Here is a 17,203-nt window from a genome sequence, read left to right as displayed (position 1 = left end):
TCAGTGATCGGCGGCCCCGAAGGTCGGGACGGGCCTCCTTGCGTCTCCCCTGGTTCATGGCCGGGAGTTCGAAGCATTTCCGAACGCTTCATCTCCTTTATTTTCCGGGAGATCTCTCTTTCTTTCTTCCGCTTCCTAGAACCCTCATCACCCGCCATACCTGCACAAAGAAGAGGTCAGTGAGATCGCTAAGGTCCTGAGATCTGAGATGTAGAAAATACCAGTGCCGAGGTCAGAGAGCGGAAGTTCGCGATCTTGGCCGGTGAGCAGCTGTATGGTCCAACGGTGCAGCTCGGCAGTCACCGCATCTAAATAGGAATACTTTTAAGTGGCAGCCTGATTCTTCAGATCCATCACTATTAAGCTTTCCTCCTGGTTCAGGGTAATGCGCTTCGGAAGCAAGGGCCCCTGGTGCCACCAGCTACGGGGGAAGTCCTCAAAGCAGGTCGGATTTTTGCTCCTCAGAATAAAGAAGCGGTTCTTCCAATTTTTAAGGGAGGAGGGCAGATCGGTGAAGAGCCCGCAATGAGGCTTCGCCTGAAAGAACCAGTGCTCATCGTCCTTTCGGCGAGTTAGCCTGTGCAGTTCGGTGAACACCTTAGCCGTAGGTCTGATTCCCTTAGCTCGGCATAGGCCTCGGAAGGCTACTAAGATCCGCCACGAGTTAGGGTGAACTTGAGCAATGCACACTCGGTGAAGTTTTAGGACCTCCTTGAAGAAGTCATCGGAGGAACCAAAGACCGGCCTTTAAGCGTTCCTCATATACCATAACCAAGTCATTCTCTTCAAAGAAGTGATCGGCTCGGTGATCGCCGTGACACCGGATAAGTTAAATGCGAATCGGGGCGAATATTGTACTCTGGCTAAGCGATTGCGGTCGGATTCTTGCAAGATCGATGGCGGCTCGTCCATGGGAGATTCTCCTCCACTGAAGAAGGTACGTGCCTTGATGGTCCGATCCGCCCCGAGGTGAACGGAGACCCTAGGAGGTTACGGTTGCGCGCTTGACCCGACCACCTCTTCTTCGTCGACGACCACGAGGCTGAATGGAAGGAGGACTCGCCGCTCTTTGACCCTCGACGCAGCTCATTTTCAAAGAAAACAAAGAACTTTAACTAAAAAGATGATCAAAGCCATTACCGAGTCGATGGCGTCGGAAGAACTTGAGTAAACGAGAGAACTTTGAGGTTGTGGCGAGAGATTGAAAATGAGATCTGAGCAAATGGCTAACCCCACCCCTATTTATACTCGTCAGAGCATTTAATGCTCACGAGGTTCCAGTGATGCATCGGTTAGCGGGACTCGCCATTGCTACGACACGTCTCACGAATATTCCCAAGATTCCATAAAGAGATCGATTAATTATAGGCGGTAGATCAGTGTTTCAAATTACAGATCGGATAATCATATTAGAGCTCGGAAAATAATTAATAAGATAATAATTGACAAAATAAAATCTTTATTTCCAAAAGATCAGATTACATCATTTGGGCGATCTCAAGAGATCGGAGTACATTTCAAAAATCGATTACATCATTTGGGCGATCTCAAGATCGGATTACATCTGATTACATCAAAAGGCCGACCTCTAAAGATCGTGAACATCCTATCTAAAGAAGCCTATGTCAATAGCCAATATTGTGATCGATCCACGAGTGTCGCCGATCGGAGCTTAACATTGTCGGAACACCCAATGTGGAGAAACCGTCGAAACACCCAATGTGGTGGGAAGCGAATAAGCTCGGAAGAAGCGATCGTCGAGATCGGCGAACATTAGCAATCAGCTCACCCGAAATCGGTTCGCTGATTATTCCAGTTGAGCGACTCGAGATCGGCACGATCGAAGTTCGCAACCCAAATCGGTCATTCGATTCAGTTCTCTCACCATCATCAGTTAAGGTTTTCACGATTATTCGATCACCGAGATCGTAAATTTTCAGTCGGTGGATAAAGAAGTCCATCGGAAAAAGATCAAAAGCCACGATTGTAGCGGAATTCTTCGAACGATTAAAACAAGAAAGAAAAAGCAAGAAAGTAAAATCGAATGAGGGTTTCCTTCATCGGGTATATATAGGGAAAATCGGGCATTTATTGCTAACGAGAAAGCGGGCCTTGACGCCGAATCGAAGGAATTAATGCTTGACGGACAGTGATTAAGGAATCTGAAGAATAGAGATCGGAAGATGGGAGATCAGCATGAGAGATCCGAATAGGAACATGTCAAGAAGATCGAAAAGGGGGAGGGATCGGAAGGCAAAAAGAATAAGACAAATCCCAAATAACCGTCGTCAGAATCAGAGCCGAGGTAGTTAAAGCGTGGCAGACGAGATCTCCACCGCACACCTAAGAATCGCCCGTAATGCTGACGGGTGCCAGGATATGTCATGACAGTCCTGTACATCCCAATCTCCACTGTTGATTTCACTTGTAAGGACAAACCCGGAGCCCTTGGATCAAGAGAGGAGACGACAAGACCAGCGCCTTTCGCTCTTAGCCCTCAGATCGCTCCGAACAAGGGGATTTGAGACCGTCAGATTGAAAGAAGAAAAGGACAAATATTCTGAAAATAATCTCAGCCGTTCATTTTGGTTCTCTTTAATTCTCAAGCATCCGATCATGTCCTTCAAAATCTTGACCCTCCATCTCCCTCAAAATAAATCCTGACCCTTCATGGGGAGCACCCGATTCCTATAAATACCTGCATGAAAAACTGTTCAAGGGACGGGCAAAAAAGAGAGGTAGTTATTATAGCGGAAGAACTCTGAAACTTGATTCAGTTTGTTACTCTGCTACTTTGAAGTTTTGATTAGAAAGACTTTTGAAACTAGTTTTCTGAAGTGTTTTCTTGAAAAGGATTCTGAATACTGGAACTCCGCATTTTCAGTTTGTTCATTATCTGGTCATACTCTCACTTTCAGCCCCTTATCATCTCTGTCTTCATTCCCATTATCCAAGCTCAACTTCATTTCACTCGGTTTTCATCTTAATCTGATTGCATTTTAGCTAAGCACCCTTCATTTCACAACGAACATCAGCCCTCAAGCTAATCGATCCATTGTCTTATTACTATTTGTCACCCCATAGTTATTTCAATAGATTTGGCTCCTTACAGGTAAGAGCTCATATCGCCGTTTTATTAAGTGTTTACGTTTACTTTCTGCATTTTCTTTGTTCTTTTTATGTATGTGATTTTCTCCAAGTTTATTTAGTGCCAAAGAACCTTAAAGAATGTTACTCTCGAGTTTATCTCTTTAGTGATCAGTCCATCATTTTATTAATCTTCGTCATTTTTGAATGCAAGTTTTTTATCTCCTAGTAGCGTGTAAGTGGTTGGGTAAAAACGTAGGTAACTACAACTTAAGGGTCTTTTTTAAGAGAGAGAGCCTGAATAACACGTCAGGAAAATAGCCACAATATTAGGCTGACGTAAACGGCAATTCGGCAAGATGCCATAAAGTGGGATAAAACCAAAGTAAACGAAACAGAATAGATCGGACATTAATAGGTACTGGTAAAGTGACCTTAGGGGAGGTCAGCAAAATTTAGTCCAGCTTTTCTTATTTAGTCACAAAATATCAATTAGTTAAAAGAAGCCTTATCCCCAGCACCTTAGAATGCCAGAATCCTTAGCTTTAGGACCTTATGACATGTAGCTGAAATTAAAATTCGGGAGATCGGAAAGATCCCATTCAGGTTCCTGTTAATTTAAAAGAGATCGAAAGAGAGTTCTTATCCGATTCTCAACTCAAAACTTTAATTAAATAGAGATCGGAGGAGAGTTCTTATCCGGTCTCAAATCAAAATTTTAAATAAATACTTAATAGAGATCGGAGGAGAGTTCTTATCCGGTCTCAAATTAAAATTTTAATAAATATTAAATAGAGATCGGAGGAGAGTTCTTATCCGGTCTCAACTCAAAATTTTAATAAATATTAAATAGAGATCGGAGGAGAGTTCTTATCCGGTCTCAACTCAAAATTTTAATAAGCATTAAATAGAGATCGGAGGAGAGTTCTTATCCGGTCTCAACTTAAAATTTTTAATGATTTAATAGAGATCGGAGGAGAGTTCTTATCCGATCTCAACTCAAAATTTTAATAAATATTAAAGAGTTCGGAGAAGAGTTCTTATACAATTCTTAAATTAAATTTTAATAAAATAGTTCTTTTAGATAAGATTAACATGCAATAGTAACTCACTAAGGTTGTCTCATTTACTTATGTATCTGGGTGATCCAAATTTAGTGAAAAATCAAATGCTCCTTTAGTCAAAAGGATCAACATGTCCATTCAAGCCCTCCTAACTAATGCAAAATTAAATTTACCTACCCTTATTAAGGGACGAGGTGGGGTGCCTAACACCTTCCCCACCCGTTTACGGACCCCGAACCTAGAATCTCTGCCTTGAAGTGGTTTCATTTCAATTTATTTTCACAAATGGTTTTCTTTAGTTTCCCTTAAAACTAAGGTGGCAACTCCTCACTCTTTCCCACTTCGGTGAGGGTTCGTTCAGGCGACCGCAAAATCCCTTGCGATAATTGGCAAGGTACATTAGCAACTAATCATTGAGACCCTATCAAATGCTTGTTGAATATGAGACATTTCCTGGCAAAGTGACCCTGCTGGCCACATCTGAAGCATCCATAGAGCTCATTAAAAAAGACCCTGAGTATATTCTTCCACATTGAGTACAAGGTGCCGAAGAAGACCCTAAACTAGATCCAGTACTGCTGTAGCTCGAACTCTATCCACTGCTAGACCTATAGACTGGCCTGAATCCTTTGGCTGTATGTTTGAGGCCTGCTTTCTTATTCCCTTTACTCTTTTCACCTTGGTGGCCCTAGCTGCCACCACCCAGGGTGCTTATATGTGGCATACTTGATGACCCTTCAGCTCTATTTTTCTTTGCACTACTCCATCATCTCCCATATAAATAATTTTAATCTATTGAGCCCGATCAACACGAAATCAAATGGCTGGTCTGAAAACATAGCCAAGTTTGCATACTTCCTGTCTAGCCCTTTCAGGAATCTTTTCACTTTCATGCTTTTTGTAGCCACTGCAGTAGGGGCATACCTGTTCAACTCTAAAAACTCAGAGGCATATTCATCCATTGATATACCATTTTGTCTTAAAGCCTTAAAGGCCCACTGCTTTTGATTTCTGAAACTCTTTGACACAAACCTATTTATGAATAGTTCCATAAATTGTGCCCAAAATAACCCCTCAATATAAGAGAGCACATAGTCCATCATCCACTGACTAGGTACAAGTCCCATCACATGCTATACACACTCTATTAGCCTCTTATCAATCAACTGTAGCTCCACTCCTGCCTTTTTACAAGAGTCTAGAAACTAATATGCATCATCTGTAGTATCATATGTATCAGACACCAACTTTTTAAAATTTATTATTTGCTTATAAGATTCTCCTCTTTGTACTGGGGGTTGCTGCTATTATGGAAGGCGAACCATATACAATGCCATCATGTCAATGGTCCTTTGCAGACTAGCTAGAGTGGCTACCATTGGATCCATACGACCCTAGGCCATAAAGGACTATTCTGTACTTGTGGCTGCTACTCTTCCACTTGAGCAATTCTAGGTTAACTACCCCGTCTCCTCGAAGCTGGTGCCTCATTTTGTGCCAATACTTCATCCAGCACTTCTTGTTCTAGCGTTGTGGTAGCTCTCCTACCCCTACGTATTTTCTTGAAATTTAACAGCATTAGCCCATAAAAATCCAAAACAATGTACTAAGCATTTCTACAAACTCATAATTACATATAGATACATAAAGCAGAAACTAGATACAAGGATGATAATGTAAGGATGAATATGGATCTTATACTCTAGACTCTTCTTAAGCCTTAGACATGTACTTTCCATGAACATTCGACTTATAGAGTAAGATATTGATTTTAAATATAATTTCTATAATTATTTAGGGCTAATGCTTTTCTAAGGATGAAATGCAACATATATCAGTGCATTCAATCAAGTTCAAACAATATTCACACAAAGAATAATTTGGAGCACTCACACACTCGTGTGTCATATTAATAAAAAAAATATATATGGGAGCTGATTCGCTATATAGCTCTCTTAATTCCAACCTCTGCTAGTGAGATTAACTCAAGCTGGACTTTCTCTTAATAATCCAAATGCGGGGGTCAACGAGATCAACTCAAAGCCGTACTCACCTCAACTTATCACAAAAGGACTAGACCCCAAGTGAGACTAGCTCAAGCTGATCTGCTCGTCCTACCCATATCCAATACCACACCTCACGCACGCCGACACACGCACATAGCTTCAAATTACTCTAAGGCAACGCCCACATCAATTTCATCAAATAATAATGTAACACAAAGCATGCCTATAATAGCTATGTATATATAATTATAAGCGAATGCATGAGCACGCTTTGTATGTATAATAATATTGAAATTATAAATTAAATCAATATCTACTCATAGTACATTGGGAATCACTGTGACGATTGAGTGAAAAAGGATGGCTGACCCTGATCACATAAATAATTATATTATAAAGTTATCATAACTAATTCAAAATAAAACTTTAAAGAGTAAAAGACAACCTAACTTATGCTGACAATCTGGCAGAGTTTCTTCTGTATCTAGGACCTACCCAATCTACAAAGTAGCTCAAATCACACTTTTAAAATCACAAGTCTCAAATTCACATCTCAATAACTTCATCTGGCCCCTCCTGGGCTCTCCAAACAAGTCAAAACTCACAGACTCAAAAAATTCAATTATAGTCCCTAAAATTGATATTATGCAAAAATCATTCAAAATAGCTCTAGAAATTATAAAATTTTGCCCCGTAGTCCTTAACAATGTTTTAAGACTATTACAAAGAGAATTATAATTTTCTACTCACCAACAAATATTTATAGATTTTATTCTAAATTTAGTATTAGACAAAAATAAATAACTCAAAGTTCGGGTTTAACTATATCAATTCTGATATCTGGAATGCATCTGTGGCATCTGAAAAATGGTGGCGGAGACTATAATTTTGACTTGTTTCTGAAGCGGCTCCGACAGCTTGCCTGTTTAGCTCAAAATGCAGATTCGGGAGCCGATGAAATTCCCTGAAATAAAGGTACCTACGCGAAGCTCACAACACTAAGAGTTAAAAAATAATTTTTATGAAATTAAATAGACTTATTTAAAACTCGAAAAAATATTGCAAAATCCATAGGATTCACCAGATTTTTGATGTCGAAAAATTTTGAAATTTATATTACCACAAAACTTTCATCGAGTGAAGCATGCCGGTACTCTTGGAATCTCCGTGGAGTTCTTAGTTTGGGAAAAATTTAGCCTAAAAATCGAAATGGGTTAAAACTTCCTGAGCTTAAATCGGACAAATTGCTAGATGAAAATTTGTGTTCTTAGTGTCTTTAGAAAGCTCTCAAAGTGTAGAAGGTGATTGAGACTGAACCCAGCACAATTGGTGGCCTGATTGGCCAGATTTTGGCTAGAAAGTCGAAGAGTCCTGCGCACATGTGAAGAGAGGTTTGGGCTTGTTTTTCTAACGAACCAGACGGCGGCCTGAGGCAAGGAGGATCCTTGGTGGTGTGCCAGCGAGCTGAGAGAAAGGGGAGGTGGTGGCCAGCGGTGGGGAGGAGAGAGGAGAGAGAAATAAAGTGGAAGGGTGAGGTGGTCGGGGATGCGAAAGAGGGGAGAAGAAAAAGAAGAAGAGTAGGTCCGATTCAATCAGTCCAATTTGATCCAGTTCGATTTGGCTGATTCGATTTAGGGTACTTAAAATTGAATTTTTACTCTGTCCTGAGACCCAAAATGAGGCCCAAAAATTCTGAAAAAAAAAATTACAGAGAAATCAAAAAAATTTTTAGAGCCAAAATATATTCTTAGATTTGTCACGTGGTCTTTAAATAAATTTTTTAAAATCGATAAAATTTATTATCTTAAGAAAATCAAACCCGATTTTAAAAATTTAGAAAATTCAAATTTAATTTTCATAATATTTAATAAAATAAAATATTATAATTTACATATAAAATAAATATTTAAAAATTTAGGTTGTTACAAAAATAATAAATGATATGTGCAATGCATTGGTGAAATGACAAGTATAAATATAATTTTAAAAATATTACTTTAGAGTTTGTTTCATTCAATTTCATTTTATAAAATTTTATGAAATTCAATTAAATTTCATGTTTTGTGTGTTTTATTTTAATAAAAACTAGAATATAGTTCTTGGAATTCAATTATATGTAATAAGGTATAACTAAAACTAATTTCTATCAAATTTAATTTAATTTAAAATGAATCCCACAAGTTTTGCATAACAATATTTTTTGAACTAAAATATCCGTACAAAAAATTTCACTCAATCATCTATCTTCCTAATATTTATTAATTAAAAAACTTACCAAATGCCATTAATTAATTAAAAAATTTTAAAAGTGAGATATTTACTTTAACTTCCTATTATTTTAACTTCTTATTAATTTTTTATACCTAATCATTTTTTACTTTGTAAAAAAAATTTCATTTAAATAATTTGAAAATTCTTTCAAAATAAGTTTCTTATATTATGAGCTATGTGAATTTATGTTATATTTATTAATATATTGTTAGTTGTTATAAATTTGTAAGGTATAGAATTGTTTAATATAGTAGTGAATTATAATTTTTTAATTTTACTTTTGATGATAGTATAAGAAATAAAAACAAATGAATTTCAATCAAGAAATTATATCAAAAAAAGAATTATAGGAAAATCAATTAAATTTTATATTTTAAGTTATATCATATCAAATGAATTTTAATTAAAATTTAATTAAATTTTATAAAATTTTATAAAAATAATTGTACAAAATATTATATTAGTGATATTGAACTTACCTATAAAATTATAATGTCTCGAATTTAAATATCAAATAAAAGGGTTTTGAAAATATCGGAGCTACGGGGGAGGTTTTTGAAATTTTCACTAAGTGGCGGAAAGCCCCCCAAATATACTAGGACCTATGACTCCGAGGACAAGCAAGGCACATTTATCCCCAAACGATGAACAATTATAGCAGAAGAAGTGACGAAGAGGAAAAGGGTTTACTCTGGAAGCTTCCAGAAGTGAGGTTTAAAGACCTTGGAAAGGTCGGCCCCGCTTTCGGCCTTGGCGCCGGCTGCGGTGTTGGCTTCGGCGTCGGCCTCATCGGAGGTAAACATCGCTTCTTCTGCCACCTTTTAATTTTTGCCTTTTATTTTTTTCATGGTTCCTTAATGGTACTATATCAGGAGTTGGGCTGGGTCCTGGGATTCCTGGTTTACAAATGGGTTTTGGGTTCGGTGCTGGATGTGGAATTGGTTATGGATTTGGGTATGGGGTGGGTAGAGGCGTAGCTCATGATGAGAATCGGAGATACTCTAATGTCGGCACGTTCTTCCATGGTCCAGGAAATCTTCCAACCCAGTAAGTCTACATTAATTTTTGTACCTTGTCTATTGTGTCACTTTTTTTTTTTTTAACGATTTCTATTGTGTCACTTTGAAACTTCTTCAATTGCACTTTGTAATTGATTATATTGCCCTGTTGTTCAATATCTCTCTCTGTCTCTCTCATGTTTGGTGGAACTGTGATAGTTCATTTCTTTATTTTGGATTTATGGGTGTCTGAATGGGGATTGATATAGGATATTTTGAGCAAATTAAGCGTTGAGGAACTGAATATTTATGCCCCTTAGAAAAGAAGGGGGAAAAAAAAGAAAAGGAAATTGAATATTTTAATAATGATGATATTTCTTTTATTATATAAACTAATAGAATTTTAAATTTACTTGAAATTAAGCTAATAATGTGGAATTACCCTGAAAATACCCTTTTGGGGCAGGGAAGGCGCAGTGATAATATTCTTCTGAAATTTTGTAGTTTCTCTAATTGATGTGGTGAAGACTGTGTAGACAAAGTAGGACAAACAATGAAGTAATGATGGAATTTTGCTACTAAGATTTTGAAAAAAGAGTTGCTGTTGTCATAGACAAAAATTCGTTTGTTTTTTTGGTCTAAATTGCTTCATAAATCCAAATTTAATGGCAGTGAGTGAATAAAATTGAAGGCCATAGATGTCCAGCTCCGGGCTTCCTTACCCCCACCGCCTCTTCCTCGTTTCCCTTGAGTCCTGAACTAGAAAAGAGCTCCCCAAAAAAATAGGGAAGGAATTCCCAAGGTAACATCTCTTGTAAGGGTCTTCAATCAAGAAAAGCTTATGGCTCACACCTTTATAGCTTGATTGGATTGATTGAGAAATCCAGTTTTGTTGAATTAACTGAAAGACAGATCTGTCATGTTGCACTTTCTTTTGTGTCAATCTTATATGCACATGCTAATTTTTGAATGGAAATTAGTTGTTTTGGCACATGGAAAATGGGATTAAGTTGATTGTGATTGACAGCCAAGAAGTAAGAAGGACAAATTCCGGTCTTAAGGCTGAAATTAGCAGATAAGTAACAATTGTCATACTAAGGGAACAGTTAAAAGCAGATGAAGAAAGGGACTGTAATAGGGTGGGGATTTTGTAATTGAATTGGGCAAAGAATTGCTTTCTTCATATTTTTTTTTTTCATATTTTTCTTTTAAGGGGACGTTGGTATAAGGTTAATAAGGGTAATTATTACCTTTGTAACTTTTAATCATTTGTTAACATTGTTTGGATACTTAAAGTGACTAGGTGAACTTTTCATCTCATTAATACTTATACACTTTTGAGGTGTAATGTGTTAACCTTGGGGGGATTAGGTTAATAATTACTCTCTTACAAATTAAAACTTACAAGGGTAATATTTCACTTTTGATTTTTTAATCTTCTACCTAACACATCTTAAGAAGAAAGGGAAGAAAAAAGTAATTGAGGAAAGCAGTTGCATAGCCATAGTGCAAATACCATGCAAAAACCATCTAGAATGCTTATGGGTCCTAAGTCAACTCACTGCAATTCATGCTATTGTTACCTATGCCATTGTTACCTTAGTGATGCAGTATAAGAAGTTGGAACTTAGGAATTATATTTATTGTAAAATTAGGAAATTTATATTTCTATATTTAGTGTTCTATTATTTAGGAATTTTATTATTATTATTATTATTATTATTATTATTATTATTATTATTATTATTATTTAGCAATTCTATTAGATTTATTATTATTTTTCTAGTTTCCATGGGGAATGGCAAAAAAAAAAATTCCAAAATTTACACATTTTTACAGTTGTACCTTGAACTTTTTTATTTTAATAATTGTACTCATAACTATTGAAAACAAAGTAATTGTATTTCGCTGTTAACCACACCGTTAGAAATGTAATTGTATCTTGCTGTTAACCACACCGTTAGAAATTAACAGAACTGCTATCTCACTGTCTCATTTTTGAAAATGAACTGAAATGCCACCATTGGATCATAGTTGAACTGTGTGGTTAACGGCAGGTACAATTACACTATTGTCAATAGTTCAGGGTGTGGTTGTTAAAAAAAAAAAAGGTTTAAAGTTTAGGATTTTTTTGGCCATTATCCCTTAAGTTTATTTAGGATTCTTAATTAGTATTGGCTTAGTAATTTTTTTTTTTTTTGGGAATGTGTTTCTCATCCCTATTTTCCCATAACTCTTCTTGCTCTACGTTGCTTAAATTTCATGAATTTTCATTAACATAGTTAATAAATGGCTGGCATAAATTCTTCCCTCCTTCTTGGATTCTAAGGAGATATCGAAGTTTAAGAGGGAGACAGATTGAGAGATGGAGAGAGAAACGATAAATTTGTACTTCTGAATATTTCTTTTTTTCTACTTTTTGTCTTTTTTAAGGATTCTTGAAAGGGAGAATGGGAGGTATAAAGGGATGCAAAGTGACTTCATTTCTTTTTCCCATTATCCTTGAATTTTGGTTTATATAACAAACACTTAATTCAGTCAAAATAAAATTATATATATCAGATTGAAGTAGCTTTGACCACATCCAAAATGGCTGTGACAATAGCAACTTCCTTTAGAAATGTTAAATATGGCCTTTTGGTTGCACAAGGGAGATTTTATTTTATTTTATTTTTTGGTAACATAAAGTGTTGTAAATAGAAGAATATTTCAAAAGGAAATTCGTTTCCTAGCCTAAGTTTTGGCTAAATTTATTGGTTTCTTTATCTGCTATGAAAAGAATGAGTCATAGTTAAATTTCAGTCGCTAATTTTCCTCCCCTTTTTGTTGCTAATTTTCCTCCCTTTTCTCAATCACTCACCTTATTTTTCTCAATTTTCCTACACATCTAACATTTACATTTGACGCCTATGTAGAGAGATATTGCTCCTTCAAGCGAAAGACAGATTATTGAGACCATTATTCTCATTTGCTGGTTTATTGAACTCCTCTTGTTGTTCCTGTTGAATCCTGGAGTATATCACGATATGGTGCAAATATACACGAGGACAGTGTTTTGATATGCCCCAGTTCTGCATTTTGTTTAGCAGCTGTTCCATATTTCCTTAATATCATCAACATAAAGACTACACTATGCATAACAAGCATAACACTCCACTAGCACTAGGGGGATTTTCTCTATATGTTCAATATTGCACTTTATTCTGCCTTGGTATCTTTTTTGTAAGAAATAAAAGAAGTTCCCTGTTCATAGACAGACATAATAATGTATTCGAGTTACATTGTGTGACAACTGACGAGAACAAGATTAATAAAGAATTATTCGCTAAAACTTGAACATGAATTCAATAATGGACTTGTTAACGATTTTGCATTATTAATGAATGTATGAATTTTCAATAATATTAATAACGTTATTTTCATACAGTTAATTTGTTCCCAAAATTTGTAGGCAGCTTATATCAGGCAGTAGTTGCTTGCATAATCTCTCTCTCTCTCTCTCTCTCTCTCTCTCTCTCTCCATTGACGTTTGTCTTTGCAGTTTTGCTTTTATAGTTCGTAAGGATCCATTGCATGGATTGGAGATGTTCTATTAGAGTTATGTCAATGTTTGGCATTTATGTTTCAGCTTGTAAGCAAGTTAGTTGACAGGCAAAAATTTGAAAGAATAGATATGTTGTGGAACCAGCATAATTATTCCGACGCTTCCCTTGACTTTAAAACACAAATGTTAGAAGCATAGGCATGAAAATTGTTGATATAGTGCAGTTTGAATTCTGGACACTACTACTACTCGATGCTTTTCTTTTGGTTCAAGGCAACATAAAATTATAGTATAAATGTTTCATTTTAGATTCCACAAAGTTATTGATGATGGCAACACTTCAAATTAATTAATGTCTTTGTATTTCTTTTGCTTGTCATTGTCAGGGATGAGATTGGTGGTCTTATTGATGAACTAGTCATCAACACCAAGAAGCTAGTCAGAGCAACTTCAAGAGAAATTGAGAAGTGGAGAAAATGAAATGAGTTTCTTGCTGCACAAATTGCATTAATTAGGGACTCTTGATGTGTGCTTCATATCTGGTCGCTAATGTTTAGATTTATTCCAGTGAAATTTATGAGAAGCAATACTTGATGTGCATAATAACAATGGCTACAATGAAACTCTCTTTCTGCATGTTCCAGGATTCATGTCTTTTAGTAGGATGTTTAAGTACCAAAGCTATAAATATCATTTTTAGATAAAATTCATTATAAATTTAAATAATATATTAATTATTAATTGAATAAATATATACAGGCAACGTAGCCAAGGGTAACTATGAAAGCCCCAGAATCACCCCTGCAGGCAAGAAATTATCCGCAAAATAAGAGATAATGAGATGTGGATAGGATAATCTTAAACATTATCTGAGGCCTCAACAATGATTCCATGTCAGCACCATCATCTGCCACATCAGCAAACCAGCCAATCTAAGCCCAGCTTCAGATTACACGTACTTCCTCATCAGCCAATCTAAGCCCAGCGTCAGATTACACGTACTAATAAGCCCATGAAAATGAATCCTACGTGGAATGTTCGCATCCACCAGCTCAAGCATATAGTATCTCTCTTCCCAGTCTCTTCATTACTCCATTATCAGAAAAACAAGAAAACTTACTTGACAGCAGCAGAGAGAGATGGCTTCCCTAGCGGCTTCTACGGCGGCTGCCTCTCTTGGAGTGTCTGAAATGCTTGGAAATCCTCTCAACTTTAGCGGTGCTGCCACCAGGTCTGGAGCGGCTCCCACCCCATCAACCTCTGCCACTTTCAAGACTGTTGCTCTTTTCTCTAGGAAGAAGGCTGCTCCACCTCCCAAACCCAAGCCTTCTGCCGTTTCACCTGCGAACGACGAGCTTGCCAAGTGGTATGGTAAGTATATATTACTCTACATTTTATTTTTCTTTGGTTTCTTTGGCTCCACCCCTAAGAATATTGTAGTTGATTTCTCCGTCACTCAATTGTTATGGATTTGCTTTTCTATTGATCATCAAATAAAATTTTTTTTTATCATTACCATTAAATTATTGTCAAATATATATATATATATATATATATATATATATATATATATATATATATATATATATATATATTTAATGAGAAAATATTAAAAATGATTTTATATTAAAATTAAAAATTTTAATTAAAATTTTTGAAAATAATTAAATAAATTAATAGAATGTAAAGCATATTTAGCATTGTTATCTAGAGAAACGCATTATTAAATATATTAGTTAAAAATATTAAAATTAATTTAATATATTTTTATCATAAAATGTTAAAAATAATAAAAAAAATTTTAACTAATTTTTAACAATATTTAAAATAATAAAAAAATGCTTTTTTTACGCAAATTTCAATGTTAAATAAGACTTCATTTAAGATGCTGTTTTTTAATATTTTTAACCTCTGATCTCAATACCAAATGGAGCCTAATAGTATTATAAATACTTGCTTTCAGGTCCTGACAGAAGGATTTTCTTGCCGGAAGGACTCTTGGACCGGTCTGAGATCCCAGAATACTTGACCGGAGAAGTTCCTGGAGAGTATGATTATATTAATTATTTTTCTCAACATACTTAATTGGATTTTATTTATTTATTTTATATACATATATTTATCAACGCTTCCAATTAAGTAGCTTCTGAAGTTCCTTCAATATTATTGATTTTCTTGTACATGTAATGCAGTTATGGTTATGATCCCTTTGGGCTTAGCAAGAAGCCAGAGGACTTTGCTAAGTATGTCTATCTCCATCCCATTGTGTTTTTTAGAAATTACTTTTCTAGAGCTAATTCATTCCCGACTAATAAAATTCACTTAAATCTGTATTTCTCCTTCTTTCAATGTGTGGATTTTTTTTATAATATTATTACAGATATCAGGCATTTGAGCTGATTCATGCAAGATGGGCAATGCTTGGAGCAGCTGGGTTTGTGATTCCTGAAGCCTTCAACAAATTTGGTGCTAACTGTGGCCCTGAAGCTGTCTGGTTTAAGGTTGTGCAATTTCTTTCATATATCTTTTCAAATGTTTTCAATTTTTATTCATAAAATGATGATTATTATTATTAATTTTGCAGACAGGAGCTCTGCTTCTTGATGGAGGCACATTGAACTACTTTGGAAACAAAATCCCAATCAATCTTATTGTGGCTGTTGTTGCTGAGATTGTTCTTGTTGGCGGTGCTGAATACTACAGAATTATCAATGGCCTGGTATTACATATAAATAATTTCTGAAGCTCAACAATTTTGAATTTGGTTAAACATTTGGATTGGTGTGATTGATTTCTCAGAGTCAAAAATTACATGTTGATTTATTTTTTTAGGGTTTTGAGGACAAGCTTCACCCAGGTGGTCCATTTGACCCATTGGGGCTGGCAAAGGATCCAGACCAGGCAGCAATATTGAAGGTGAAGGAAATAAAGAATGGAAGACTTGCAATGTTTGCAATGTTGGGATTCTATTTCCAAGCTTATGTTACTGGAGAAGGACCTGTGGAAAACCTTGCCAAGCACCTCAGTGATCCTTTTGCCAACAATTTGCTTACTGTCCTTTCTGGTTCTGCTGAGAGAGCTCCAACTCTTTGAATCTCTTAATAATAATTTACCTCTCTCTTTTGTTCTTTTACTCTTGCATTGTAAATCACCTATCCATCTCCTTTCTCAGACTTATCAACCCAATTGACATTATTAGTGATCCTTGCTCTTTCCATTTCCTATTCTTGTAATATTATAGAGGTTTCCAATTAATTAATTATGGCCTAATATATAATTATATCCTTAATTCATCCTAATTTAGTTATTTAGGTTAGGGATTTTGTTTAGAGATTTTATTTGATAAACATAATATTCTTGTCATTGATTACTCACTTATCTCATGCCATAAATTAATGTGTGAAGGAGAGAAATAAAGGGTGAGAGGAAGGTTTAAAAATTATAATATTATTAGAAAGGTTTTCAATTAATTAATTATGCTTTTAATCTATAAATTTGCTTTATATAAAAAGATTATTGTGTTAACAATGAACTTAAGTTCAATAGGGTTAGGGTAGTCTTTAAAAAAATATGATTTTATGATTGAATTTCATTCAGACTCTCCATCATCATCCTTGGCTTGGCCCCATATACACTCAACTCTCAACCTCTTTGTCACACTTTATCTCTCTGTAACGTATAACATGATCCTATAATATATCTAATGAATTATCGAATTTTATCTACCGATAACTCATTAGACATACTACAAGGGATTTTAAAATAATTTAATTTCATTTTTAAGTGTAAAATGATGATAAAAGATTTATTAAAGGGTCTTTGGATTGCATATATGCCATAAAATTTATTTAGAAATAAATTAACATTTTTAAAATTTTACGAAATTTTTGCATGGTAACGACTAAACCTATGTAAAAATAATTCTTCAAACCTGTTGAAAATCAATTCTTAAAAATATATCATACACAATTTGAACTCAATTAACTCAAATAATCTATTTTCATTTAACCAACGCCAAGGAAATATACATATCTCATATACAAATCTAAATGGATATTCCTTTACAAATTTACAATTCAAAAGATAACAAAATATTATTACAATTTCATTTGTACAACTGTTCATTTGTCTCTTATATACATACATGCTAATTTACATCAAAATGAATCTACAAAAAGGTATACCTAATATATATTCAAAGCTATATCTAGTACTACTCCATGTTGCTTACAC

General features: G+C 35.3%; 1 protein-coding gene and 1 pseudogene across 2 annotated transcripts; both read left to right on the top strand.

The window, feature by feature from the left end:
* The first annotated feature begins 8,951 nt into the window (after nt 1-8,951).
* On the top strand, nt 8,952-13,606 carry LOC131168716 (uncharacterized). 2 transcript variants are annotated; one of them, XM_058142854.1, is made up of 3 exons: nt 8,952-9,223; nt 9,301-9,475; nt 12,342-13,606. In XM_058142854.1, the coding sequence occupies exons 1-3, from the start codon at nt 9,073-9,075 to the stop codon at nt 12,430-12,432; spliced, it is 417 nt and encodes a 138-aa protein (XP_057998837.1). In that variant the 5' UTR covers nt 8,952-9,072; the 3' UTR covers nt 12,433-13,606. The 2 variants fall into 2 exon arrangements, with proteins under 2 accessions (XP_057998837.1, XP_057998836.1); XM_058142853.1 differs by having other exon boundaries at nt 8,956-9,223; nt 13,357-13,606.
* A 382-nt stretch (nt 13,607-13,988) lies between these two features.
* Nucleotides 13,989-16,229, top strand: LOC131177754 (chlorophyll a-b binding protein CP26, chloroplastic-like; annotated as a pseudogene).
* The last annotated feature ends 974 nt before the right edge of the window (nt 16,230-17,203 follow it).

Source organism: Hevea brasiliensis, unplaced genomic scaffold, assembly GCF_030052815.1.
Source record: "Hevea brasiliensis isolate MT/VB/25A 57/8 unplaced genomic scaffold, ASM3005281v1 Scaf80, whole genome shotgun sequence".
Classification (NCBI taxonomy): domain Eukaryota; kingdom Viridiplantae; phylum Streptophyta; class Magnoliopsida; order Malpighiales; family Euphorbiaceae; genus Hevea; species Hevea brasiliensis.
This window is presented reverse-complemented; position numbering and strand designations above follow the sequence as displayed.

Excerpts from the sequence above, each read along its gene's own strand:
- LOC131168716 (XM_058142853.1), top strand. The coding sequence starts at position 9,073 with ATGAACAATTATAGCAGAAGAAGTGACGAAGAGGAAAAGGGTTTACTC. Across the intron at positions 9,224-9,300 it reads CGGCGTCGGCCTCATCGGAG|GAGTTGGGCTGGGTCCTGGG; the intron begins GTAAACATCGCT and ends GTACTATATCAG. Across the intron at positions 9,476-13,356 it reads CCAGGAAATCTTCCAACCCA|GGATGAGATTGGTGGTCTTA; the intron begins GTAAGTCTACAT and ends TGTCATTGTCAG.